The following is a 26,222-nucleotide window of genomic DNA, read 5'->3' on the forward strand; positions in this document are numbered from 1 at the left end:
CAATGGGTAACTTGCACCCAATACATAAATCCATATATATGTTGAGTCCAAGTATAATGTTCATGCAGGCTGTACTTGAAAAGTACTATATATACACAAAACATTTGATTGAAAGACGGGACCCTTGTCAGAATCCCCATTACAGTTCTGAGATAGGACTGTATAATTGAATCACAGACATCTGTTTGCAAAGGAAGTGTGTTGTTGTCGAACAGCACATCTCTGAAGAGCACTGTGCACAAAAACAAATGACTATGTAACTAACTCGAGTAGATGCAATGATAGACAAGTTGATTGACTTCTCCTCTGTATGAGTTCAGGAAATTGAACACACGGCTCAAAACCAGGAATGACCTTTTCATGAGACCTCAATCTTGTATAGGCTATGATGAAAAGCACAAAAGCACACAACCAAAAATATTAATCTGTTTCCATAAAGCTGTGTGTGTGTGTGTGTGTGTGTGTGTGTGTGTGTGTGTGTGCGTTCGTTCTGTCTTTTGAGGACCGGAATGACAGTTAATTGGGTGTTCCACCCCTTGACGGACTGAGGTTATTAGCCCACAGCAATAACAGCAGACTAACAACGCGCGGTATAGGATAGAAGTGTCACTCAGACACTTTCCTCTTTCCTCTTGCCACGGGAGAAATGCACTATCTAGCCGCAGCACAGTGGAAATATGTTTTTTGGAGGAGCGCACCAGTGCGCACAGCTTGGAATCGCCTAATCAGCCACACGTGAATAAAACACAATTTTCAGGCGGGAAAATATATCTGTCTGTAGTGGCTGTACTATTGGAATTTACATAAACTCCTAGAAAATGACAACGGAAACAGAAATGGGGTCCACGAAAATAACACCCGAGGTTCTGCAAGAGATGCTACAACATTACAACTTAACGCGACAAGAGTTCATCGAGTCTTACAACATACAGCCGCTTGTCTACGTCCCTGAGCTCCCGTTGGGCGCTAAGACTACTTTCGTCATTATGTATGCTATCATTTTCGTCCTGGCTCTGGTTGGGAACAGTTTGGTTGTCTACATAGTGGTGCGTAAAAGAGCAATACAGACCTCCACTAATATCTTCATCTGTTCTCTGGCGGTGAGCGATCTTCTGATCACATTCTTCTGTATCCCGTTCACCTTGTTGCAGAACATCTCCTCGGAATGGCTTGGAGGTGAGTTCCTCTGTTCCATGTTTCCATCAACACCTGTCTGCTCTGCACTGCATGTCTACTGGTTGAATTAACATTGTTTACACGTAATTTCAATGAAATTACATTGAACTAAAGTGGAATTAGACATTGAATTGACTTTATGCGCCCAGTGGGGTGCCTACTGTCATTGATAGTTTGAATAGACTTTAGAAGCCTATTTGGAATCGTTGTTTTTTTTCTTCTTCATCCTAAAATAATATGGATGCGCATTAAACTTGGCAGTAGTTTAAGAATATTATAATCGGAGCCTTGACACTCATTGATTTATGAACGGGTTGTGTTTGCAGAGAATCTCAGTGTATTATTGGCTTCTGGTGCCTTCTACAGTTTAATGAAACTGATGGATGTGGGTCACTCAACCCATCAGTCAAAATGTTGCCGTTAAAAACCAACCAACATGGGAAGTAATAGACTATAGAGCAGTGGCTTACAGAGTATTTTATTTCCATAGTTGTAGTCTAAGTAAATAGTTTTTAATCGATGTTCTGGTTTGCCGGACGTTAGGGTTTATAGGTGGCTTGAGAGTTCTTTCACCTTTTTCAATATTTCACACAAGATTTAGAGCAAGCAATATCACATTCGTTTTGTGATATAGGTTATACTGTGAATTGTCACAAAATAGCCTATTTTGTTTGAATGGGTGAGGAGCAGCCTTCTGGGGGACTCCACATCGAAGCCAGGGGATTTAGGAGTGAAGGTTACCTACACACGAATTTCCCCATGCAGTTATATAACAAGGGCCATACCGGCTGCAGTACACAGGCAGCTCAATTATGATATGTTGCACAATTCTTAACAAAAGAGCTGATTTGATTGGTCAAAAGACCAATTAGTGAGAAAAAAAGATCGGAATAGGTCTGTGTAAACGCAGCCAATGAGAGAACGTATGGCGAAACTTCTGCTTGTTCCGTGTACAGTGTGTTTTTGAGTGACACTTCTAACCCCTTCTCTTCCTAGGCGTTCTCATCTGCAAGACGATTCCTTTTGTTCAGACTATGGCCATAGTGACAGGGATTCTCACAATGACCTGCATCGCCGTGGAGAGGTACCAGGGAATTGTCTACCCTTTGAAAATGAGGAGGCAGTACACTCCGAAAAGAGCATACAAGATGCTAGGTATGCTTTTAAAAAATAAACACTTTCTGCTTTTGTGTTAATGGTGTACGGCAGTGAGAGTAGAGAAGGGAGGGTGGGGAGGAAGAGAGATGAGAGAGTGGGGAGGAAGAGAAATGAGAGAGGAGAGGACTAAAAGGTCGCTAGGTACAGACATTGTGAGAGGATAGTAACCTATGAGAGTTCTTCAGTTATGGTTGAATTTCTTTCATAATATAAAAAGAAAGTGGAGTATGGTGTGTAGATAAGTGGAAAAAAATGCATAAAGCTCTGAGGCACTGACAACAAAAAGAGAAGGAAAATCTTTATTTAAACACATTAAGCTCTGAGGCACTGACAACAAAAATAGAAAAAAAAAATGGCTTAGGTGGCTTATGGTAGTAAAATTAACATAAAATTCTCTGGCAACAGCTTTGGTGTACATTTCTGCAGTCAGCATGCCAATGGCACGCTCCTCAACTTGATACATCTGTGGCATTGTGTTGTGTGACAAAACTCCACATTTTAGTGTGGCCTTTTATTGTCCTCAGCACAAGGTGCACCTGTGTAATGATCAAGCTGTTTAATCAGCTTCTTGATATGCCACACCTGTCAGGTGGATGGATTATCTTGGCAAAGGAGAAATGCTAACTAACAGGGATGTAAACAAATGTATACACAATTTGAGAGAAATTCGCTTTTTGTGTGTATGGAACATTTCTGGGATCTTTGTTTGTATTTTTGTTCAGTGAATATAGGAGATAGGGTGCCATTTGGTACGAGACCTAACTCTTACCAATCACTATAGCATGATGCTAGACTTATGTGTTGAATTCATTCATATGTTAAACATACAGAAAAGGAACATTCTATTCCAGCTACCCAATAGATATACAGGATAGGAACATTCTATTCCAGCTACCCAATAGATATACAGGATAGGAACATTCTATTCCAGCTACCCAATAGATACACAGGATAAGAACATTCCATTCCTGCTAACCAATAGATACACAAGATAGGAACATTCCATTCCAGCTACCCAATAGATATACAGGATAACAACATTCCATTCCAGCTACCCAATCGAAGGTACACATGAAGGTACCTGTGCCATTAAACCCCTACAACTCATCCAGAACGCCGCAGCCCGTCTGGTGTTCAGCCTTCCCAAGTTCTCTCACGTCACCCCGCTCCTCCGCTCACTCCACTGGCTTCCAGTTGAAGCGCGCATCCGCTACAAGACCATGGTGCTTGCCTACAGAGCTGTGAGGGGAACGGCACCTCCGTACCTTCAGGCTCTGATCAGTCCCTACACCCAAGCAAGGGCACTGCGTTCATCCACCTCTGGCCTGCTGGCCTCCCTACCTCTGCGGAAGCACAGTTCCCGCTCAGCCCAGTCAAAACTGTTCGCTGCTCTGGCACCCCAATGGTGGAACAAGCTCCCTCACGACGCCAGGACAGCGGAGTCAATCACCACCTTCCGGAGACACCTGAAACCACACCTCTTTAAGGAATACCTAGGATAGGATAAAGTAATCCTTCTACCCCCCCAAAAAATTAAAATAAATAAAGATTATATATATATATATATATATATATATATATATATATATATATATATATATATATATATATATAATAAAAACATAGATGTACTATTGTAAAGTGGTTGTTCCACTGGATATCATAAGGTGAATGCACCAATTTGTAAGTTGCTCTGGATAAGAGCGTCTGCTAAATGACGTAAATGTAAATGTACAAATGTGAAAAATTGGTGGATACAGTGTTTTGGAAAGAAACTCTTCATATGTCTACAGTATATGATGTATTACTTGTGGTATTGTGAAGAAGTCATTGTATTGAGACATGTCTTCGTTGTGTAGGACTTGTATGGAGTACATCAGTGGTTGTGGGATCCCCAATGCTGTTCGTACAGCAACTAGAGGTATGTCAAGCCCCTCACATCACAGCTACTGTAGCTTCAGATCAAATCCAAACGCTTACAGTAAACATCCTGGCACCTAAGAATCTGACCTGATCTAACCTAACCTGACCTGACCTAACTTAAGCCCTAACTTAACCTGACCTAACCTGACCTGACCTAACTTAACCCCTAACTTAACCAAACCTGACCTAATCTAACCAAAACTGACCTGACTTCACCAGACCTGACCTTACCTGACCTTACCTAACTTAACCTAATCGGTTGCTTTCAGAATCACTCCAGAACACCCAAAGCTGTGATTGAATGCTTCATTGATGTGTTTCCCCCTCCATTCCCAGGTGAAGTATGACTTCCTGTACGACCACCACCACGTGTGTTGTCAGGAGCGTTGGCGTTCCCTGACCCACAGACAAGTGTACACCACTTTCATCATGGTAGCTCTGTTCCTGATGCCCATGGCAGCCATGTTGTTTCTCTACACACGGATAGGGATAGAGCTGTGGATTAGGAAGAGGGTGGGGGACTCCTCTGTCCTGAACACCATGAACCACAGAGAGGTCAACAAAATATCCAGGTACTGTATGTACTGTACATATATACAGACATCTTTCATTGTTTTTATTGTGATAGATATAGGGAAGAATGAGAGAGGGAAGAGATGAGCCAGGAGAGGGCTGGCCACCATCCTCAGAGCCTGGTTCATCTCTAGAATGAGAGAGGGGAGAGATGAGCCAGGAGAGGACTGGTCACCCCTCAGAGCCTGGTTCCTCTCTACCCAGTACAGCCAGGAGAGGACTGGCCACCCCTCAGAGCCTGGTTCCTCTCTACCAGGTACAGCCAGGAGAGGACTGGCCACCCCTCAGAGCCTGGTTCCTCTCTACCAGGTACAGCCAGGAGAGGACTGGCCACCCCTCAGAGCCTGGTTCCTCTCTACCAGGTACAGCCAGGAGAGGACTGGCCACCATCCTCAGAGCCTGGTTCCTCTCTAGAATGAGAGAGGGGAGAGATGAGCCAGGAGAGGACTGGCCACCATCCTCGGAGCCTGGTTCCTCTCTAGAATGAGAGAGGGGAGAGATGAGCCAGGAGAGGACTGGCCACCATCCTCGGAGCCTGGTTCCTCTCTAGAATGAGAGAGGGGAGAGATGAGCCAGGAGAGGACTGGCCACCATCCTCAGAGCCTGGTTCCTCTCTACCCAGTACAGCCAGGAGAGGACTGGCCACAATCCTCAGAGCCTGGTTCCTCTCTAGAATGAGAGAGGGGAGAGATGAGCCAGGAGAGGACTGGCCACCATCCTCAGAGCCTGGTTCCTCTCTACCCAGTACAGCCAGGAGAGGACTGGCCACCCCTCAGAGCCTGGTTCCTCTCTAGAATGAGAGAGGGGAGAGATGAGCCAGGAGAGGACTGGCCACCATCCTCAGAGCCTGGTTCCTCTCTACCCAGTACAGCCAGGAGAGGACTGGCCACCCCTCAGAGCCTGGTTCCTCTCTAGGTTTCTTCCTAGGTTCCTGCCTTCTAGGGTGTTTTTCCTAGACGCTGTGCTTTTGCCTCTGCATTGCTTGCTCTTTGGGTTTTTTGGCTGGTTATCTGTAAAGCACTTTGTGACAACTGCTGATGTAAAAAGGGCTTTATAAAATGCATGATATTGATTGATTGAGATGAACGGGATATGAAAAGTTGAAAGCACGTGGGTATTGAACAGCAGTCTGAGTTGGCAGCACTAACGCTAGACCATTCAGGCACACAGAGCTTTTATACAATACCTGTTTTATTGTGTTGAAATGCATTGTGCATGATGACACCTGCATGTCTCTCAGTATGGGACGAATAAAAGAAAGGGAATCAGCATGAGAAGGTTAGAATGCTTTATTGATTTTCACAGGAAGAAGAAGCGAGCTGTAAAAATGATGATTACCATCGTTCTGCTGTTCACAATCTGTTGGGCTCCGTTTCATACCGTTCACATGCTGTTTGAGTACAGTAAGTATATGATCTATCATACTACAATAACGACAGTAGGGCTAGATCTAACAAGCTGAAATAGGGTGTAGTACATATAGCGTAAACAATCACCGTCACATAGGTTAACCTTTACATTCAGGTTTAACTGTAACTCAGAGGCAGGTGTAAATCTGACTGTTCAGCATGTTTATTTTACTCTCACTAAACACGTTTCCATTAAACCGTTCCATGCGGATGAATTACCTGATGCATGAAAAAAAAGTCACGACCAGTCTGATGAAAACATGAAATGTCCGTACAAGACTGTGTTGGCAAACGTTTTTGTTCGTTCGAAATGGTGGGATCTTTTTGTGTAGGTAAAATCAATTATGCGAGAAATGGCGGTGGAAATGCATTGATGCGCAAATATTGATTTAATAACCATCATATCAAAGTAAACTTGGAGTGACGATATGTTGTGTGGTCCTCTCACTACGACTCGGGAAAACATGCAGTTTATTCACAGGGTGGTGAATGTGCAATGAGCTTGATGCTCCTTTCCAATAAATGTCGAGGGTCTTATTCAGGTGACATGATGATCGATGCTTGGCTGCCGTTTGACAAATGCACATAATTTTGCTCTTATTCATAATAATCTGATAATGTCGGTAGCCTACCCGCTCTGTATCTGCGAGCTGTTGGCTAGCGCGCATGTGCCCAGACCAGAGCGGGCACATCTGCTATATAATGCAACAGTTTTTGTGATACAAGTATCAGTAGAGCTGGAAATGTGATGGAAACCTATTTAACTTGTATTTTTCCATTCGGTACATGAAAATGTAACAGTAAAAGTGGCGTTTATATGCACTACTTCACGCACAGCCTCTTGTCGGGGCTCTCGAGTGGCGCAGCGGTGTAACATGCTGACCAGACCGGACGCGTCGCGTGCGCGAGCGTCGCAAAATAGATCGCGCTGCAAGGCCTGCCTCTCCCATCTCCTCATTGGTTTATAGAAGCAGGTACCCACGTCCCATCTCCTCATTGGTTTATAGAAGCAGGTACTCACGTCCCATCTCCTCATTGGTTTATAGAAGCAGGTACCCACGTCCCATCTCCTCATTGGTTTATAGAAGCAGGTACCCACGTGCCATCTCCTCATTGGTTTATAGAAGCAGGTACCCACGTCCCATCTCCTCATTGGTTTATAGAAGCAGGTACCCACGTCCCATCTCCTCATTGGTTATACCCACGTGGGTGATTGAAAGAAGAACTGTTTTGCCGGTTGTCTTGGTGATACTATGAAAGTGTAGATGGATCACCATATAAGTTCAAAGATGAAAAACCCTGAAGGAGGAGAGATGACTAGAAACGATTCGGTTGGCCGTTTTATGTGTGGATTAATTGTCGGAGTAGAGGACCTTGTGCATTTCAGGTAAAATAACAACTCAATGTTTATATCCCAGGACAAATTAGCTAGCAACAGCAAGCTAGCTAGCTAAATTGCCATACATGTTTAATGCTTTTCGACCTGTCCCCAAATTAATGTCATCGGTTCAGAGTTTGTTTTGATATTTTAACCTGCGTGTCGTGATCGCGTTTGGTGTACATTTTACTTTTTTTTTTTTTTTTTACATTTTAGTCATTTAGCAGACGCTCTTATCCAGAGCGACTTACAGTAGTGAATGCATACATTTCATAATTTTTTTTCTGTGCTGGCCCCCGTGGGAATCGAACCCACAACCCTGGCGTTGCAAACACCATGCTCTACCAACTGAGCTACAGGGAAGGCCGTGTAGGGGGACAAAATAAATGTATGCACGATAGCACACGCGCGCAGCCGGTTTGGGTTCTGTGTAAGGCACTGCATCTCAGTGTAAGAGGTGCCACTATTGTACCTGGTTTGAATCCAAGCTGTATCACATCTGGTTGTGCTCGAGAGTCCCATAGGGCGGCGCACAATTGGCCCAGCGTCGTCCACTGTAAATAAGAATATGTTCTAAACTGACTTGCCTAGTTAAAATTAAACGTTTAAATCAGCAAACAGTCTGTTTTTATTTAATGTTATTTTATGTTTCTTAAGAGAAAAATATTGTAGTGATGTCCTATATTTGTTACTGTACTGTAATTTCCAAAAAATGTATAATGAAAAAATCAGTTTCATGGAAACATCTCTGGTGGGAAAATGCAATATTGTTATATGGAGATTTTAGAATATTCAAATGAAAATCTGTCGCAAATTGGATGGAAACCTAGCTACAAATATTCTCTAAATACAGCTGAACTAATCCCTATAAACCTTCCTTTCTTCACATCTAGACGACCTGGAGAAGAACTCTGATGAGGTGACGGTGAACATGATCATCGCCATCGTCCAGGCCATCGGCTTCTCCAACTCCTTCAACAACCCGATCATCTATGCCTTCATGAACGAGAACTTCAAGAAGAGCTGTGTGGCTACCTTGTCCCGCTGCCTCAGGAAACCCTCCAACCACCGGGGCGGCGCTGTGGAGACGCCCAACAACCCCACTGTATGCTTTATTAGACCACTGAAGAGGGAGGCCTTCTCAGAGACTGGTGGCGGGGCTAATGGAGGCTTGGTGCAGGGTGTGCTGGAGAACGGTCCGTCTGTCTCCTCTCAGACCTCCTCAGCTTTAGCAGGAGAGAAGATGACGGTGAACACTGAGCTACCAGTGAGCAGCGTAGATCTGTTGAAATAGTCTCGTTACAGACTTTAAAAAAAGAAGCACTCCAGTCTCCTTTTCACCTAATTTATCCAAGTGTACATTAGGGGAGAAATTAGTACAGGTTCAAAAGCGTACCTTTTGGAAAAGGTACAAATTATCCTATTTAGGCTACCACCACAGTGACAAAGCAGTCTGTTCCTTTAAGTGGCAAAAATGTACCACTAAAACGTTTTTGGGGTGTTGTTTTAAAACTGTAGGGTACAAAACCTTATTTGCATATTTCCCAGGGTGCCTTTCAAGGGAAATTTAGAGTTACAAGTACCATTAATGACTGTGTTTGCTAGTGACACAGACATGGTTGTTACATTCAATTGCTTTGTCCTGTAGCCTTCATCAAGTGAGTGCCTAAGTTAATATTTGAACATTTACCATCATTTCCGGACTATTAAGCGCACCTGAATATAAGCCGCACCCACTGAATTTAAAAGAAAATATTATTTTGAACATAAATAAGCCGCACATGTCTATAAGCCGCAGGTGCCTACCGGTACATTGAAACAAATTAACTTTACACAGGCTTTAACGAAACACGGCTTGTAACAAAAATAAATAGGCTTTAACGAAACACGGCTTGTAACAAAAATAAATAGGCTTTAATGAACCTTCCAGAAGTACAACCATCTCTGCAGCACTCCACCAATCAGGCCTTTATGGTAGAGTGGCCAGACGGAAGCCAACCTCAGTAAAAGGCACATCACAGCCCGCTTGGAGTTTGCCAAAAGGCATCCTGGTCTGATGAAACCAAGATTGAACACTTTGAACTCTTCGGCCTGAATGCCAAGCGCCACGTCTGGAGGAAACGTGGCACCATCCCTGCGGTGAAGCATGGTGGTGGCAGCATCATGCTGTGGGGATGTTTTTCAGTGGAAAATAATAGATCTGCAGAAAAGAATGGGAGAAACTCCCCAAATACAGGTGTGCCGAGCTTGTAGCATCATACCCAAGAAGACTTGAGGCTGTAATCGCTGCCAAAGGTCCATCAACAAAGTACTGAGTAAAGGGTCTAAATATTTCAAAAACCTATTTTTGCTTTGTTGTTATGGAGTATTGTGTGTAGACTGATGAGGGGGGGCAATTGAATCCATTCCAGAATAAGGCTGTAATGGAACAATATGTGGAAAAAGTCAAGGGGTCTGAATACTTTCGAAGGCACTGTACATATGCCAACTTCTGAATAACTATTCCGCAGGACGTACCCTACAATAATCAGACTAAAACAGCCTGGTCAAACTAGCCACTACCATGCCCAGCAAGGGTGACAGTGCCTTCTCACGTGTGGCCCCCTCAGCTCTGCAACACTACCTGTACTCGTCAAGGAGGCAGCTTTAATGTCCTCACTTTAAAACACAACACCTATTCAAGCTTTAAATGTTTAATGGCTTAATCTGCTTAAAGTCCATCTTCAACATTAGTAAGTAATGTGTTGACGTATTGTGATTGTGATTTTGTTTTGCTTTTTAACTTTATGCGTATTGAGCATGGGAAATGTGCTATGCAAATGATATATGTATTATTATTATTATTATTATTATTATTGACAGGAAGAGAACACCACAGCAGGCGGCTGGCAGGCGGCTGGCAGGCAGGTGTAACAGGGTTATATTGGTGATTTCCTTGCCACTTTATTGTTAAGCCAATGGGGTTTTGGTTTTATTTTTGTCTTGCCTTCACCTACTCAACATGGCATCTTATTGGCTGGTTTGCGTAGCTTGCTTACGAGGGAGGATGTTTCAGTTAGAATCGTCCCAGTGAACAAGCACCAAACCAGCGGTAGGTTGTTGGTTGCAAAGCACTGTATGTCAAAAGTGATTTTTATACTCCCAAGTGATGATTTAAATGTACAATTTATATCAATTTGTTTGTAAATGTTATTCGAACATCACACATAAGATGCAGTGTTTTTTGGTGAATATTGGTTGTGCATTTTGTTGTAGAGAATTCTTGCTAATACTAGCTAGCAACTTACTGTGTCTGGTGGGGGGGTTGTATATTTTGTACAGTGCGTGAGTGCAGAGTTGGATGGTGAGCCGTGCATTGCATGACGTGCAATTTTGTGCTGTTCCTATCAGGTACATTGTTAAAGATATTATATTGTATACAGGCAGCTAGCACGCAGGCAGGCAGCTAGCACGCAGGCAGGCAGCTATCACGCAGGCAGGCAGCTATCACGCAGGCAGGCAGCTATCACGCAGGCAGCTGTCGTTTAGGAGACGGTAGACCAAAGTCCTGGTGGCAAAACCTCTTACTGCTCAACTGTACATACGGTAGTGAGAGCTAGTCCATTAACGTACATGATCACTTATAAAAGCACATTTTGTACCTTCACAAAACTACTGTCTTGTAAATGAAGGTAAGCACTGCAGGCATCTCAGAGAAGTACAGATTGTGAAGACAGGTTTTGAATATGAAATAAGACAGGGTCACCTCAGAAAGATCAAAATGCTGTGAAATAGAAAGGACACAGAGGTTCATTGTAGAGGTCGACCGATTATGATTTTTCACCTCCGATACCGATTATTGGTGGACCAAAAAAGCCGCTACCGATTAATCGGCCGATTATTAATGATTTTTTGAAATATGTATATATATAACACACGCACACACACACACAGCTCTGAAGTGACAACGATACTGAAGAGTCTGCTTAGGAGACAAATACTCTCAACTGTTTGAATAATAAAAATAGAGTTTAAGTTACCTGTGATGAATGCTGAAAACAAAAACTGTAATTTCTATATGCAGGAAATCCTATTTTAATAATGGGCATGGTAAGAATTGACTACCAAAGTGCGAGTCATATTTCCCATGACACCTTCTAGCAAAATCTGAAAAGCGGTTCCTTCATTTATTCCATAGGATATTTTTTGATTAACTTAAAATAAGGTCTGTGTTTGGTTTAGGCTTACACCACCTTGCCAATTGTATAACTGTGTAGATATCCATAGGATATAACTCTGATCAATATAAGCAAAGCAAACATTTTTTGTAGAGTGGATTTATGAAAATATGTTGACAAACGTTACCTAGTGAGATTTACACGGGTATCAAAACGCCGAGGCGGTTTAAGCACAAAACACAGACCTTATTTGAAGTAGATCAAGACTATTCTCTATGGAAGACATGAACGGTAAAATAACGAAGGAACCCCATTTTAAGTTCAGCCGCAAGTTATTACAGGAATTATGACGCGTCGACTATTTCTCTCTAAACCATATACCTTTGACTATTACGAGCCTGCTGCTGCCTACCACCGCTCGCTCAGACTGCTCTATCAAATATCAAATCATAGACTTAACTATAATATAATAAACCTTAGTTTCCGGATTTGACCATATTAATGACCTATCATCTCAAACATTATTCTTTCAGTGACATACGGAACCGTTCCGTATTTTATCTAACGGGTGGCATCCATAAGTCTAAATATTCCTGTTACATCGCACAACCTACAATGTTATTTCATAGTTCCGTAAAATTCTGGCAAATTAGTTCGCAACGAGCCAGATTCTGTATACCCTGATTCTGCGTGCAACGAACGCAAGAGAACTGACACAATTTCACCTGGTTAATATTGCCTGCTAACCTGGATTTCTTTTAGCTAAATATGCAGGTTTAAAAATATATACTTCTGTGTATTGATTTTAAGAAAGGCATTGATGTTTATGGTTAGGTACAGTCGTGCAACGATTGTGCTTTTGTTAAATCATACCCGTTTGGCGAAGTCTGCTGTCTTTGTTAGGAAGAAATAGTCTTCACAGTTCGCAACGAGCCAGGCGGCCCAAACTGCTGCATATACCCTGACTCTGTTTGCAAGAGAAGTGACACATTTTCCCTAGTTAAAAGAAATTCATGTTAGAAGGCAATATTAACTAAATATGCAGGTTTAAAAATATATACTTGTGTATTGATTTTAAGAAAGACATTGATGTTTATGGTTAGGTACACGTCGGAGCAAAGACAGTCCTTTTTCGCGAATGCGCACCACATCGATTATATGCAAAGCAAGACAGGCTAGATAAACTAGTAATATCATCAACCATGTGTAGTTAACTAGTGTTTATGATTGATTTATTGTTTTTTTATAAGATAAGTTTAATGTTAGCTAGCAACTTACCTTGGCAACGTAAAGCAGGTGGTTAGAGCGTTGGGCTAGTTAACGTAAGGTTGCATCCCCGAGCTGACAAGGTAAAAATCTGTCGTTCTGCCCCTGAACAAGGCAGTTAACCCACCGTTCCTAGGCCGTCATTGAAAATAAGAATGTGTTCTTTAACTGACTTGCCTAGTTAAATAAAGGTTTAAATTATTATATATTTTTTAATCGTCAAATCGGTGGCCCAAAATACCGATTACCGATTGTTATGAAAACTTGAAATCGGCCCTAATTAATCGGCCATTCCGATTAATCGGTCGACCTCTAGTTCATTGATTCACTATTACCTGATTCGACATGCTGAGAAAGCCAGGTTCATTGATTCACTATTACCTGATTCAGCATGCTGAGAAAGCCAGGTTCATTGATTCACTACAGATAATTCCACAACAGACAATACAATAGACTCAATAGAGGTCTTGGAGGTGGAATACTCAGTACCATGGAAATCACTACTGTCTGGAGATGGTGGAGATATCTAATTATAAAGAGGCTAATTACCAATCAATGAATGAATCAAGACATTTTATTTAACTGAAAGAGCTAAACGTTATTAACCTGGTCCCAGATCTATTTGTGCTCTATGCAACTCCATGTTCAAGCCAAACAATGAGTGACAAGTAGGTTGACACAACAACACAAACAGACTGACACTCAGGCTAATACTTTAATCATTGAACAATTGTACATACATGTTTCTATAGGATTTTGTTAAAGAGGTAAATACTTTTTCAGTACAAGCTTCTGTTTATGTGCTATCAACATTATATTTCATTACTGGACCACAAGTTAAATGTTGAACTTGAGTTGATGCGTCTACATCTGCATTGCTTTCTCTGTGGTTTTAGGCTGGATAAGCACTTTGTGACCACTGCTGATGTAAAAAGGGCTTATCGTGTGTCTATTGTTGTACGTGTCACCAAGATTATGTTGATGTTTCAAATTTGGAATTTAAAAAAAAAAGAACATGGTTTGGTTTTCATTTCTGTGTGTAATTACTTCCTTTAATGGATCCAAATCCAGCTTTATGGTTGACATCAGAATGGTGAGAAAACAGCAAACAGTGACAGCATGCCAAATGGAACCCTACAGAGCACTACTTTAGACCAGAGCCCTGTGGGCTATTGACTTCACCAGTCCTACTAATTACTAGCTTAAAAGCCTACCTGCTGTTGAAGCCATTAGGTTCTCTGTGTGAGGGTACTCCCATCCCAGTGGTTTAAAAATGCTCTTATCTGCAAGAGAGGCACTGTCAGTTCTCCCATTTCCATATTGGTTTGGTGGAACTCCAAGTCACTGTGACATTTCGACTGTCATGTCATATTTGAAACAGATTTCTTCATATCATCTCTGTTAAAGAGATTGAACAGGATTTTAAGCATTTCCAAATTCTTCACATATACGAATTGCAGGATTTATTAATAGATGTAAAGTCCCGTTTAGGGGACTTGCGTGGCTCTGGTACCGGTTCTGACCGACATTTTAGTGTCTAAATCGGTCTGTGAACATCGTAGATGGAAATGGTTTGCATTGAGCGGTAGCCCTGATTCTCACGGACACAGGAGTATGTCTCCTCTGAAATCTGACACCACTTGATGCTGGGATGTCCCTCAGAGATCGATTTATAGCCAGTAATCTAAAATAATTGTAAACAGAAAACACTTTCTAATTGTCATAGAAGGAAGAGATTAATATGATATGAAAGGCAAGTTCCTACGAGTTCAGGAAGTCATGCTAGAGCTCTGTGAGACATTCACAGCGATGGGAGCAGACGTTTTGATCAAGAGAGACCTTTAGAAAATATACACATTTTGTCTAACACTAAATATTTAAATATATATTTTACAGTTATAAGGAAGGTTAAATATTATAGTCAGTCCTTTTATAAATCGATTATACTATATTTAGAAAAATAAATATGTAATTTCAAGCCATATTCATAGTTTTGTTGAATCGGGAAATACATTAAGATATTTCATATTTTCATCATATTTGTCCTGTGTACTTGTGTCCTCAAAAGTGACAACACCTCTGCAATTTATAAAATGTTTTACCTGGAAGGTGAGATTTAACCTTGGAGTACACAGGATTCCTAGTTATTGTTTGTGTCCCTCTTATGATAAATCCTTACTTCTGGAGATTACATAGATTACAATGATTTACATTTAAGAGGTTTTAAATAACACATAAACCATAAAGACATCCATACATACAGTAGAGGGATGTTTTAATCCATAAAGACATCCATACATACAGTAAGAGGGATGTTTTAATCCATAAAGACATCCATACATACAGTAGAGGGATGTTTTAAACCATAAAGACATCCATACATACAGTAAGAGGGATGTTTTAAACCATAAAGACATCCATACATACAGTAAGAGGGATGTTTTAATCCATAAAGACATCCATACATACAGTAGAGGGATGTTTTAAACCATAAAGACATCCATACATACAGTAAGAGGGATGTTTTAAACACTGAAAAAAATCAAGCCAGCAGTAAACACAAAAAGCCACTGAGGTTTTAGAGAACAGTCACCATATAGTAACCTCACCTTAAGAGACATCAGGAGTGAAGCCTGGGCATCCAAGGCCATCATATAGTATACACAGGGTTCATTGTAAGCAGGCTCCAAATGCCTCTGTGCTTCAGCCAACTCCTCTCAAGGTTGTTCAATCAGTGTCAAACCAAACATGAAGGGCATAACAAAGCTGTGTGGCAATGACAGTCAGAAGAGTTGGCTCAAGCACATACTTTACAGACCTGGGAACAGGCTCCTTTCAGCCAGTGAACAACATCAAACCATATTTCTAATCAAATCAGTGACTTCAACGCTTCACTCTTTCCAGCGTCAAGCACACTTTATTGTAAATTCAGAAAGGGAAAGCATGGAAAACAAACGAGGAACATGAGTCCACGACTAAACAAATAAAAACAGGTGAACGTCAGTCTTCCATTGTGGAAGAGCTGGAGACGTTTTGACAGGCACTTCTCTCTGTAGTCCTGTGAATGAGAAGAAGTGGTATAAAATAACACAATAAACAGAAAGCCAAAGGAAGATGCTTCATGGAGAGAAAACAAAAGCTTCACGTTAAGGCACTCCTTGTGTATGTGCCCCATGCTCTCTTTGCTCCATCACACACACACACACACACACACACACACACACACACACACACACACACACACACACACACACACACACACACACACACACACACACACACACACACCAACTGTCAATCATTGATAGCAAACGAAGCATATACAATGAGGTGAGAGTGCCTTGATCAGATCAGTAAGGGTTGTGGGTTTGATTCCCACAATGGCCACATATACTGCAGACGTGCCACTATGTAACTGTAGCTGCCTTTGGATTAAAGCATCTACTAAATGACCATATTATTTTGCATTATTAGATGTTGGGTGTGGGACAGACACGAGCCCAGGGTTCTACTGGGACAGACACGAGCCCAGGGTTCTACTGGGACAGACACGAGCCCAGGGTTCTACTGGGACAGACACGAGCCCAGGGTTCTACTGGGACAGACACGAGCCCAGGGTTCTACTGGGACAGACACGAGCCCAGGGTTCTACTGGGACAGACACGAGCCCAGGGTTCTACTGGGACAGACACGAGCCCAGGGTTCTACTATGTAGCCAAGGGGATGTGGAAGTCGGTGCTGTCGAAGAGCAGGGGTCTCCTGGGTGGCGTGGGGTCCTTATCAGCCTTGTGTAAGAGCTTGAACAGTCCTGTACCGATGTTCATGGGGATTCCCATGATGATGCATTCAGATACACCTGGGAACAGAGGAGACAGAGAGATTCAGATACACCTGGAAGCAGAGGAGACAGAGAGACATTCAGATACACCTGGAACCAGAGGAGACAGAGAGACATTCAGATACACCTGGAACCAGAGGAGACAGAGAGACATTCAGATACACCTGGAACCAGAGGAGACAGAGAGACATTCAGATACACCTGGAACCAGAGGAGACAGAGAGACATTCAGATACACCTGGAACCAGAGGAGACAGAGAGACATTCAGATACACCTGGAACCAGAGGAGACAGAGAGACATTCAGATACACCTGGAACCAGAGGAGACAGAGAGACATTCAGATACACCTGGAAGCAGAGGAGACAGAGAGACATTCAGATACACCTGGAACCAGAGGAGACAGAGAGACATTCAGATACACCTGGAAGCAGAGGAGACAGAGAGACATTCAGATACACCTGGAAGCAGAGGAGACAGAGAGACATTCAGATACACCTGGGAACAGAGGAGACAGAGAGACATTCAGATACACCTGGAAGCAGAGGAGACAGAGAGACATTCAGATACACCTGGGAACAGAGGAGACAGAGAGACATTCAGATACACCTGGAACCAGAGGAGACAGAGAGACATTCAGATACACCTGGAACCAGAGGAGACAGAGAGACATTCAGATACACCTGGAACCAGAGGAGACAGAGAGACATTCAGATACACCTGGAACCAGAGGAGACAGAGAGACATTCAGATACACCTGGAACAGAGGAGACAGAGAGACATTCAGATACACCTGGAACCAGAGGAGACAGAGAGATTCAGATACACCTGGGAACAGAGGAGACAGAGAGATTCAGATACACCTGGGAACAGAGGAGACAGAGAGATTCAGATACACCTGGGAACAGAGGAGACAGAGAGATTGAGCTCAATCAGCCGTGTTTGGGATATCTTTCTCAATGACTGGAAATCCGACCTCTCTTCCGTCTCCTCCCCATTCATCTGCTGTGAAAACACTTGACAAGTGGCTAGTTAGTTATTTCAGATCAGTGCAATGAATGAGAGAAGTCGTGTAAAGGACAGATGTTTTTTAGACAACAAAAAGCCAGTGTGTTCTTTGTTATCAAGTAGCTGTATTTCTGTAATTCTGCTATAGAAAGAGGAAGCATGAAACTCACCACAGACTGAGTCCTTCTGACCAAAGTACGCAGCATCAAAGAGATGGTCGGCAGTTTTCTCAAAGGACGCCAGCATCAACACGCTCTCCTTCATCTTAGCCAGGCCAAACCTGGTGATACCTAGGATCTCACCCTATGGATGGCAAATACATTATCCAATTCCATAACCCTATACATTACCCTATTGCATATCCATATCATTATCATATTACATTATCCTATTGCATATCCATATCACATTACACTACCACATTATCGTATTGCATTATCATATTACATTATCCCGTTTCATATCACTATTACATTATCATATCACATTATCCCATTGCATAACCCTTTACATTATCTTATTACATTATCATATTGCATAACCCTATTACTTGCCAAGATAATACATCCACCTGACAGGTGTGACATAACAAGAACCTGATTAAACAGCATGATCATTACACACACAGGTGCACCTTGTGCTGGGGACAATAAAAGGCCACTCAATTGTGCAGTTTTGTTACACAACACAATGCCACAGATGTTTCAAGTTTTGAGGGAGCATGCGATTGGCTGCAGGAATGTCCACCAGAGTTGTTGCTAGAGAATTTAAAGTTCATTTAATTGAACTCTGTGAAGCATTTATTTGGGCAGCAATTTTTGAGGCTGGTAACTCTAATGAACTTATCCTCTGCAGCAGACGTAACTCTGGGTCTTCCTTTCCTATGGCAGTCCTCATGAGAGCCAGTTTCATCATAGCACTCAATGGTTTCCGCGACTGCACTTGAAAAAACGTTCAATGTTCTTGATATTTCCAGATTGACTGACCTGTCTTAAAGTAATGTGCTTATTTGATCTGTTCTTGCCATAATATGGACTTGGTCTTTTACCAAATATGGCTATCTTGTCACAACACAACTGATTGGCTCAAATGAACTAAGGAAAGAAATTCAAAAAATTAACAAGGCACACCTGTTAATTGAAATGCATTCCAGGTGACTATCTCATGGAGCTGGTTGAGAGAATGCCAAGAATGTGCAAAGCTGTCAAGTCAGAGGGTGGCTACTTTGAAGAATCTCAAATATAAATTTTGATTTGTTTAACACTTTTTTGGTTACTACATGATTCCATATGTGTTATTTAATAGTTTTGATGTCTTCACTATTATTCAATAATGTAGAAAATAGTAAAAATAAAGAAAAATCCTTTAATGAGTAGGTGTCCAAACATAATGTTTTTGTTTTTTAGTTTTTAAATATATATATATTTTTTTTACACCTCTTTTTCTCCCCAATTTTGTGATATCCAATTGGTAGGTACAGTCTTGTCCCATCACTGAGGCACTGCTTCTTGACACAATGCCCGCTTAACCCGGAAGCCAGCTGCACCAATGTGTCGGAGGAAACACCGTAAACCTGGCGACCGTGTCAACGTGCACTGCGCCCGGCTCGCCACAGGAGTCACTAGAGGGCGATCGGACAAGGACATCCCTGCCGGCCAAACCATCCCCTAACCCGGACGACGCTGGGCCAATTGTGCGCCGCCTCATGGGTCTCCCGGTCACGGCCAGCTGCGACACAGCCTGTAATCGAACCAGAATCTGTAATGACACAGCTAGCACTGCGATGCAGTGCCTTAGACCGCTGCACCAGTCGGGAGGCAAGTGTCCAAACTTTTGACTGGTACTGTATTTCAATGGAAAACACATGTAAAATATGACATTAGCTGAGAGTAGGCCTGCACAGGTTAGCAAAATTCTGGGAACTTCCAATAAATTCCCAGTTTTTCCAGAAATGCTGGTTGCATGATTCTGGTTGCATGATTTATTACGGGAATCCTCTAACCAGGATTTCAGGAAAACCAGGGAATTTATTGAAAGTTCCAGGAATTTTGCAACCCTGCTGCATCTAAACTGCAAACAGAGGACTTCATCTGTCATCACAATACAAACTTAAAAAAAAAACCCTCAATATTATTGGTCTTTGAATAAAACATTGTTCATCTTTTCACCGACCTTATAGGACATGAGGTCTGCCAGGAGCATGACGTGTCGCCTGTCGATGCTCATGCCGTGGTTCACCATGGTGTACTGGATCTCATTGATGATGGTGGACCTAGCAGCCTCGATCCCAAGCGTCTTCTCAACCTGGGAAACAGAGACAATCAGTTGATTCTGTTTAGATCTGTTTTTTAAAGGAGAATAGAATTCCAAACTGATATTTGTATGATTGATTAAATGGTAGGATAGGAGGACAGCAGCAGCAGGGAGACAGAGCAGAGGGAACAGAAATGCGTAAGGCTCATGCTGGGATCAAATTAGGATCCTCGCCGCGGGGAAAGTAGATAGTTCTGGAGGAGAGAACAGTCAGTTGGTTCTCGGCACAGAGGCATTGGGGAATTCAATCAATTCATTTAATTAACTAAGCCCCTCTTTTACAACAACAGTTGTCATAGAAAGAATTGGTTCAGGCCAATCAATGAGATGATCATTTAAAATTCGATCAATAAATGGGACGATAATATGTTGCTGTTTGTTTTTGGAGGAGGGGCTTCTACAGTCTAGTTACCTCATAGGTGTTGTTTGAAGTGGTCCTGTTGCCGTTGACACCGTGGGTTGCCATGACGCTGCGTAGGTTGTCTCCCTCAACCAGCAGCTTGTACTTGTTCTTGCCGGTCTGCTCGTCGATGTGAATGACAGCTCTGGACACCTCGGGGATACCCTGTACCACCACCTAGTTGCACCACAGAGACAGGGAGAGAAGAGACAGAGAGAGGGAGGAGAGAGAGAGGGGACAGAGAGAGAGAGGGGACAGAGAGAGGGAGGGGACAGAGAGAGGGAGGGGACAGAGAGAGGGAGGGGACAGAGAGAGGGAGGGGACAGAGAGAGAGAGGGGACAGAGAGAGAGAGGGGACAGAGAGAGAGAGGGGACAGAGAGAGAGATGGGACAGAGAGAGGAGGGGACAGAGAGAGAGAGGGGACAGAGAGAGAGAGGGGACGGAGAGAGAGATGGGACAGAGAGAGGGAGGGGACAGAGAGAGGGAGGGGACAGAGAGAGAGAGGGGACAGAGAGAGAGAGGGGACAGAGAGAGAGAGGGGACAGAGAGAGAGAGGGGACAGAGAGAGAGAGGGGACAGAGAGAGAGAGGGGACAGAGAGAGGGAGGGGACAGAGAGAGAGAGAGAGAGGGACAGAGAGAGAGAGAGAGAGAGGGGACAGAGAGAGAGAGAGAGAGGGACAGAGAGAGGGAGGGGGACAGAGAGAGAGAGGGACAGAGAGAGAGAGGGACAGAGAGAGAGAGGGGACAGAGAGAGAGGGGACAGAGAGAGAGAGGGAGAGAGAGAGGGACAGAGAGAGAGAGGGGACAGAGAGAGAGGACAGAGAGAGAGAGGGACAGAGAGAGAGAGGGGACAGAGAGAGAGAGGGGACAGAGAGAGAGAGAGGACAGAGAGAGGGAGGGGACAGAGAGAGGGAGGGAGAGAGGACAGAGAGAGGGAGAAGAGAGGGGACAGAGAGAGGGAGGGGACAGAGAGAGAGAGAGAGGGGACAGAGAGAGAGAGAGAGGGACAGAGAGAGAGAGAGAGGGACAGAGAGAGAGAGAGGGACAGAGAGAGGGAGGGGGACAGAGAGAGAGAGGGACAGAGAGAGAGAGGGACAGAGAGAGAGGGGGACAGAGAGAGAGAGGGGACAGAGAGAGAGGGGACAGAGAGAGAGAGGAGAGAGAGAGGGACAGAGAGAGAGAGGGGACAGAGAGAGAGAGGGGACAGAGAGAGAGAGGGGACAGAGAGAGAGAGGGGACAGAGAGAGAGAGGGACAGAGAGAGAGAGAGGACAGAGAGAGGGAGGAGAGAGAGGACAGAGAGAGGGAGGGAGAGGGGACAGAGAGAGAGAGGGGACAGAGAGAGGGAGGGGACAGAGAGAGGGAGGGGACAGAGAGAGAGAGGGGACAGAGAGAGAGAGGGGACAGAGAGAGGGGACAGAGAGAGGAGGGGACAGAGAGAGAGAGGGGACAGAGAGAGGAGAGGGGACAGAGAGAGAGAGGGGACAGAGAGAGAGAGGGACAGAGAGAGGGAGGGGACAGAGAGAGGGAGGGGACAGAGAGAGAGAGGGGACAGAGAGAGAGAGAGGACAGAGAGAGGGAGGGGACAGAGAGAGGGAGGAGAGAGAGGACAGAGAGAGGGAGGAAAGGAGAGGAGACCGAGAGGGAGGAGAGAGGGGACAGAGAGAGGGAGGAAGAGAGGGAGGGGACAGAGAGAGGGAGGGACAGAGAGAGAGAGGGGACAGAGAGAGGGAGGGGACAGAGAGAGGGAGGGGGACAGAGAGAGAGAGGGGACAGAGAGAGAGAGGGGACAGAGAGAGAGAGGGGACAGAGAGAGAGAGGGGACAGAGAGAGAAGGGACAGAGAGAGGAGGGGACAGAGAGAGAGAGGGGACAGAGAGAGAGAGGGGACAGAGAGAGAGAGAGACAGAGAGAGGGAGGGGACAGAGAGAGAGAGGGGACAGAGAGAGGGAGGAAAGGAGAGGAGACAGAGAGGGAGGAGAGAGGGAAGGGACAGAGAGAGGGAGGGGACAGAGAGAGGGAGCAGAGAGAGGGAGGAGAGAGGGGACAGAGAGAGGGGACAGAGAGAGGGAGGAGAGAGGGGACAGAGAGAGGGGACAGAGAGAGGGAGGAGAGAGGGGACAGAGAGAGGGGACAGAGAGAGGGAGGAAAGGAGAGATGAGACAGAGAGGGAGGAGAGAGGGGACACACTATAATGAACTGTACAGAGGCTTGGCAGCATTACCCGCCTGGTGAATTCTATGTATTTCTAATCACAAAGCCCCTGTTGATATCATGAAAGAAACAATTCACGAAAATAATCCATCGTGAGACCTGCCTGAAGACTGACACAAGATTAACATTTTTAGTTCAATACTTTAGACCAGAGCCCCAGTCAAAAGTGGTTCACTATATATAGGGAATACGGGCCCTGGTCAAAAGTAGCGGGCTGAATAGGGTGCCTTTTGGGACGCAGCTTTACTCTTACCTTGGGCAGGTTATCCTTTAGAGACTGGAGGACGTAGTACATGGAGCTCTTGCTGTTTTCCCTGGGAGATACACAGACCACTGCCTCCCCGTGTACAGCTATGTCTCCAGGCTTCACTCTCAGCTTAGACATGCAGATAGAGTAGCGGACTGTCTCTGCATTCACCTGGGGAGAGAGACAGACAGAAATAGATAGAGTCAGAGAGCAAGAGAGAGCGAGAGCAAGAGAGAGCGAGAGAGAAAAAGAGAGAGAGAGACAGACAGAGAGACAGACAGAGAGAGAGAAGGACAGAGAGAGAGACACAGAGAGAGACAGAGAGAGAGAGAGAGAGACAGAGAGAGTCAGAGAGAGAGAGAGACAGAGAGAGAGAGAGAGAGAGACAGAGAGAGAGAGAGAGAGACAAGAGACAGAGAGAGAGAGAGAGAGAGAGACAGAGAGAGACAGTCAGAGAGAGACAGAGAGAGACAGAGAGAGACAGAGAGAGTCAGAGAGAGAGAGAGAGAGAGAGACAGACAGAGAGAGAGACAGAGAGAGACACAGACAGAGAGAGACACAGACAGAGAGAGACACAGACAGAGAGACAGAGAGAGACAGAGAGAAAAAGAGAGAAAAAGAGAGAGAAAGACATGCACACACAGTTGAACAGTCAAACATCTCAGGCTTCTCTACAGTGAGTTGGGGTGGATGGAACTACGTCCAGACCTGCCTGATTACTGGTCAGGCCACGCTACAGTATAAAACAACCCTTTCATTTAAAACCCATCCTTTAAAGAACAATCCAATGCACAATTAGTGTAGTGTGAAGAACAGCCCTGCTCTCTGTGGAGCTGCATCCTACTCTTGTCAAACTGACAAAGTCCCACTGTCTGTCTGACTTCCTGTCTAAACTGACAAAGGCAGACTGTCTGACTTCCTGTCTAAACTGACAAAGGCAGACTGTCTGACTTCCTGTCTAAACTGACAAAGACAGACCTGGGAAGTATCAGACTACGAAGCCTTTTTCCTCTAAAATGCCACCTGATAAAGATCAAAGGCAGATATCCTGAAACCAAAACAGTTTATTTCCTTTCATCCCTCCCAGTAGTTCATACCCACACAAATAGAAATTATAGAATAGGCATATAGAAATATAATGAATAGAGTCACTAGAACTAATAGAATAATCACAGAATTAGAATGAATATACACTACATGACCAAAAGTATGTGGACACCTGCTCATCCAACATCTCATTCCAAAATCATGGGCATTAATATGGAGTTGTTCCCTCCTTTGCTGCTATAACAGCCTCCACTCTTCTGGGAAGGTTTTCCACTAGATGTTGGAACATTGCTGCAGGGACTTGGTTCCATTCAGCCACAAGAGCATTAGTGAGGTTGGGGACACTGATGTTAGGCGATTATGCCTGGCTCGCAGTCGGCGTTTCAAATCATCCCAAAGGTGTTGAATGGGGTTGAGGTCAGGGCTCTGTGCAGGCCAGTCAAGTTCATCCACACCGATCTCGACAAACCATTTCTGTATGGATCTCGCTTTGTGCACAGGGGCATTGTCATGCTGAAACAGGAATGGCCTTCCCCAAAATGTTGCCACAAAGTTGGAAGCACAGAATCGTCTAGAATGTCATTGTATGCTGTAGCATTAAGATTTCCCTTCACTGGAACTAAGGGGCTTAGCCCAACCCATGAAAAACAGCCCCAGACCATTATTCCTCCTCCACCAAACTTTACAGTTGGGACTATGCATTGGGGCAGGTAGCATTCTCCCGGCATCCGCCAAACCTAGATTCGTCTGTCGGACTGCCAGATGGTGAAGCGTGATTCAACACTCCAGAAAACGCGTTTACACTGCTACAAATTCCAAAGGCGGCGAGCTTGACACCACTCCAGCCAACGCTTGTCATTGTTCTTAGGTTTGTGTGCGGCTGCTCGGCCATGGAAATCCATATCATGAAGCTCCCGACGAACAGTTCTTGTGGTGACGTTGCTTCCAGAGGCAGTTTGGAACTCGGTAGTGAGTGTTGCAAACGAGGACAGACGATTTTTACGTGATACAAGCTTCAACACTCGGCGGTCCCATTCTGTGAGCTTGTGTGGCCTACCACTTCGCGGCTGAGCCTTTGTTGCTCCTAGACGTTTCCACTTCACAATAACAGCACTTAAAGTTGACTGGGGCAGCACTAGCAGGGCATACATTTGAAAAACGGACTTGTTGGAAAGGTGGCATCCTATGACAGTGCCACGTTGAAAGTCACTGAGCTCTTCAGTAAGGCCATTCTACTGCCAATGTTTGTCTATGGAGATTGCATGTGCTCGATTTTATACACCTGTCAGCAACGGGTGTGGCTGAAATAGCCGAATCCAATAATTTGAAGGGGTGTCCACATACTTTTGTAATATAGTGTAGTCATTAGAATGAATAGAATAGTCAGAACCTAACGAACAGAATAGTCATATAGAATTAGAACGAACAGAATAGTCATATAGAATTAGAACAAAGTCAGAATTAGAACGAACAGAAGTCAGAATTAGAATGAATAGAATAGTCAGAATAAGAATGAATAGTCATAGAATAGAATAGTCATAGAATAAGAATGAATAGAATAGTCATAGAAAAATAATGAATAGAATAGTCATAGAAAAAGAATGAATAGAATAGTCATAGAAAAAGAATGAATAGAATAGTCATAGAAAAGTCATCGAATTAGAATGAATAGAATAGTTAAATAGAAATAGAATGAATAGAAATAGTCACGAAAAATAAGGAATAGATTATCATAGAATAATATAGAAATAGAATGAATGGAACAGTCATAGAATGACTAGAATAGTGGCTGTGTTTCTATGTTGGTACCTCTAGTCGTAGCAGTCTGATCCTTTCCAGTGACAGCTTGACCAGAATGAAACAGTCGTCTGGCAAAAACACCTCTTCAATGTACTCTGAAATCTGTCAGGGGAAAGAGTCTGATATGTATTCAATCATTTACAAGTCAAACGACAAACATTGATTTTCTGTTGTCATGGCAGAACGGTGTTATTTTATTTTCAAGTACACAGTAAGTATACAGTAAACAGTGTGTTTTGCAGTAGCCAGTATTTCAAACCGAGTGTTATGTGTTGTGCATTGTGTATTTGAAATGACAGGGTTGTTTTTGGTAACA

At 43.7% G+C, this 26,222-nt stretch overlaps 2 protein-coding genes and 1 non-coding gene across 4 annotated transcripts in view; 1 reads left to right on the forward strand and 2 right to left on the reverse strand.

Moving 5' to 3' along the window:
* The first annotated feature begins 535 nt into the window (after positions 1-535).
* On the forward strand, positions 536-9,425 carry LOC106577384 (pyroglutamylated RF-amide peptide receptor-like). The gene is made up of 6 exons (XM_014155348.2): positions 536-1,176; positions 2,173-2,331; positions 4,194-4,255; positions 4,594-4,829; positions 6,136-6,233; positions 8,511-9,425. The coding sequence occupies exons 1-6, from the start codon at positions 819-821 to the stop codon at positions 8,909-8,911; spliced, it is 1,314 nt and encodes a 437-aa protein (XP_014010823.1). The 5' UTR covers positions 536-818; the 3' UTR covers positions 8,912-9,425.
* trnaa-ugc (transfer RNA alanine (anticodon UGC)) lies at positions 7,908-7,984 on the reverse strand. Its single transcript has one exon. It is a non-coding gene; the product is annotated as a tRNA-Ala (tRNA).
* Positions 9,426-15,339: 5,914 nt separating the features above from the next.
* The window catches only part of LOC106577425 (DNA-directed RNA polymerase III subunit RPC1), a 57,872-nt gene continuing 46,989 nt past the window's right edge, over positions 15,340-26,222 (reverse strand). For both annotated transcript variants that reach the window (XM_045701098.1, XM_045701097.1), the window contains 6 exons: positions 25,916-26,008; positions 23,066-23,230; positions 20,611-20,775; positions 20,058-20,189; positions 18,056-18,188; positions 15,340-16,896 (listed from right to left, as the gene is read on the reverse strand). In XM_045701098.1, the coding sequence (XP_045557054.1) occupies positions 16,748-16,896; positions 18,056-18,188; positions 20,058-20,189; positions 20,611-20,775; positions 23,066-23,230; positions 25,916-26,008 (837 nt within the window). In that variant the 3' untranslated portion in view covers positions 15,340-16,747. The remainder of the gene's footprint in view (positions 16,897-18,055; positions 18,189-20,057; positions 20,190-20,610; positions 20,776-23,065; positions 23,231-25,915; positions 26,009-26,222) is intronic.

This window comes from Salmo salar, chromosome ssa18 (assembly GCF_905237065.1).
Source record: "Salmo salar chromosome ssa18, Ssal_v3.1, whole genome shotgun sequence".
NCBI lineage: Eukaryota > Metazoa > Chordata > Actinopteri > Salmoniformes > Salmonidae > Salmo > Salmo salar.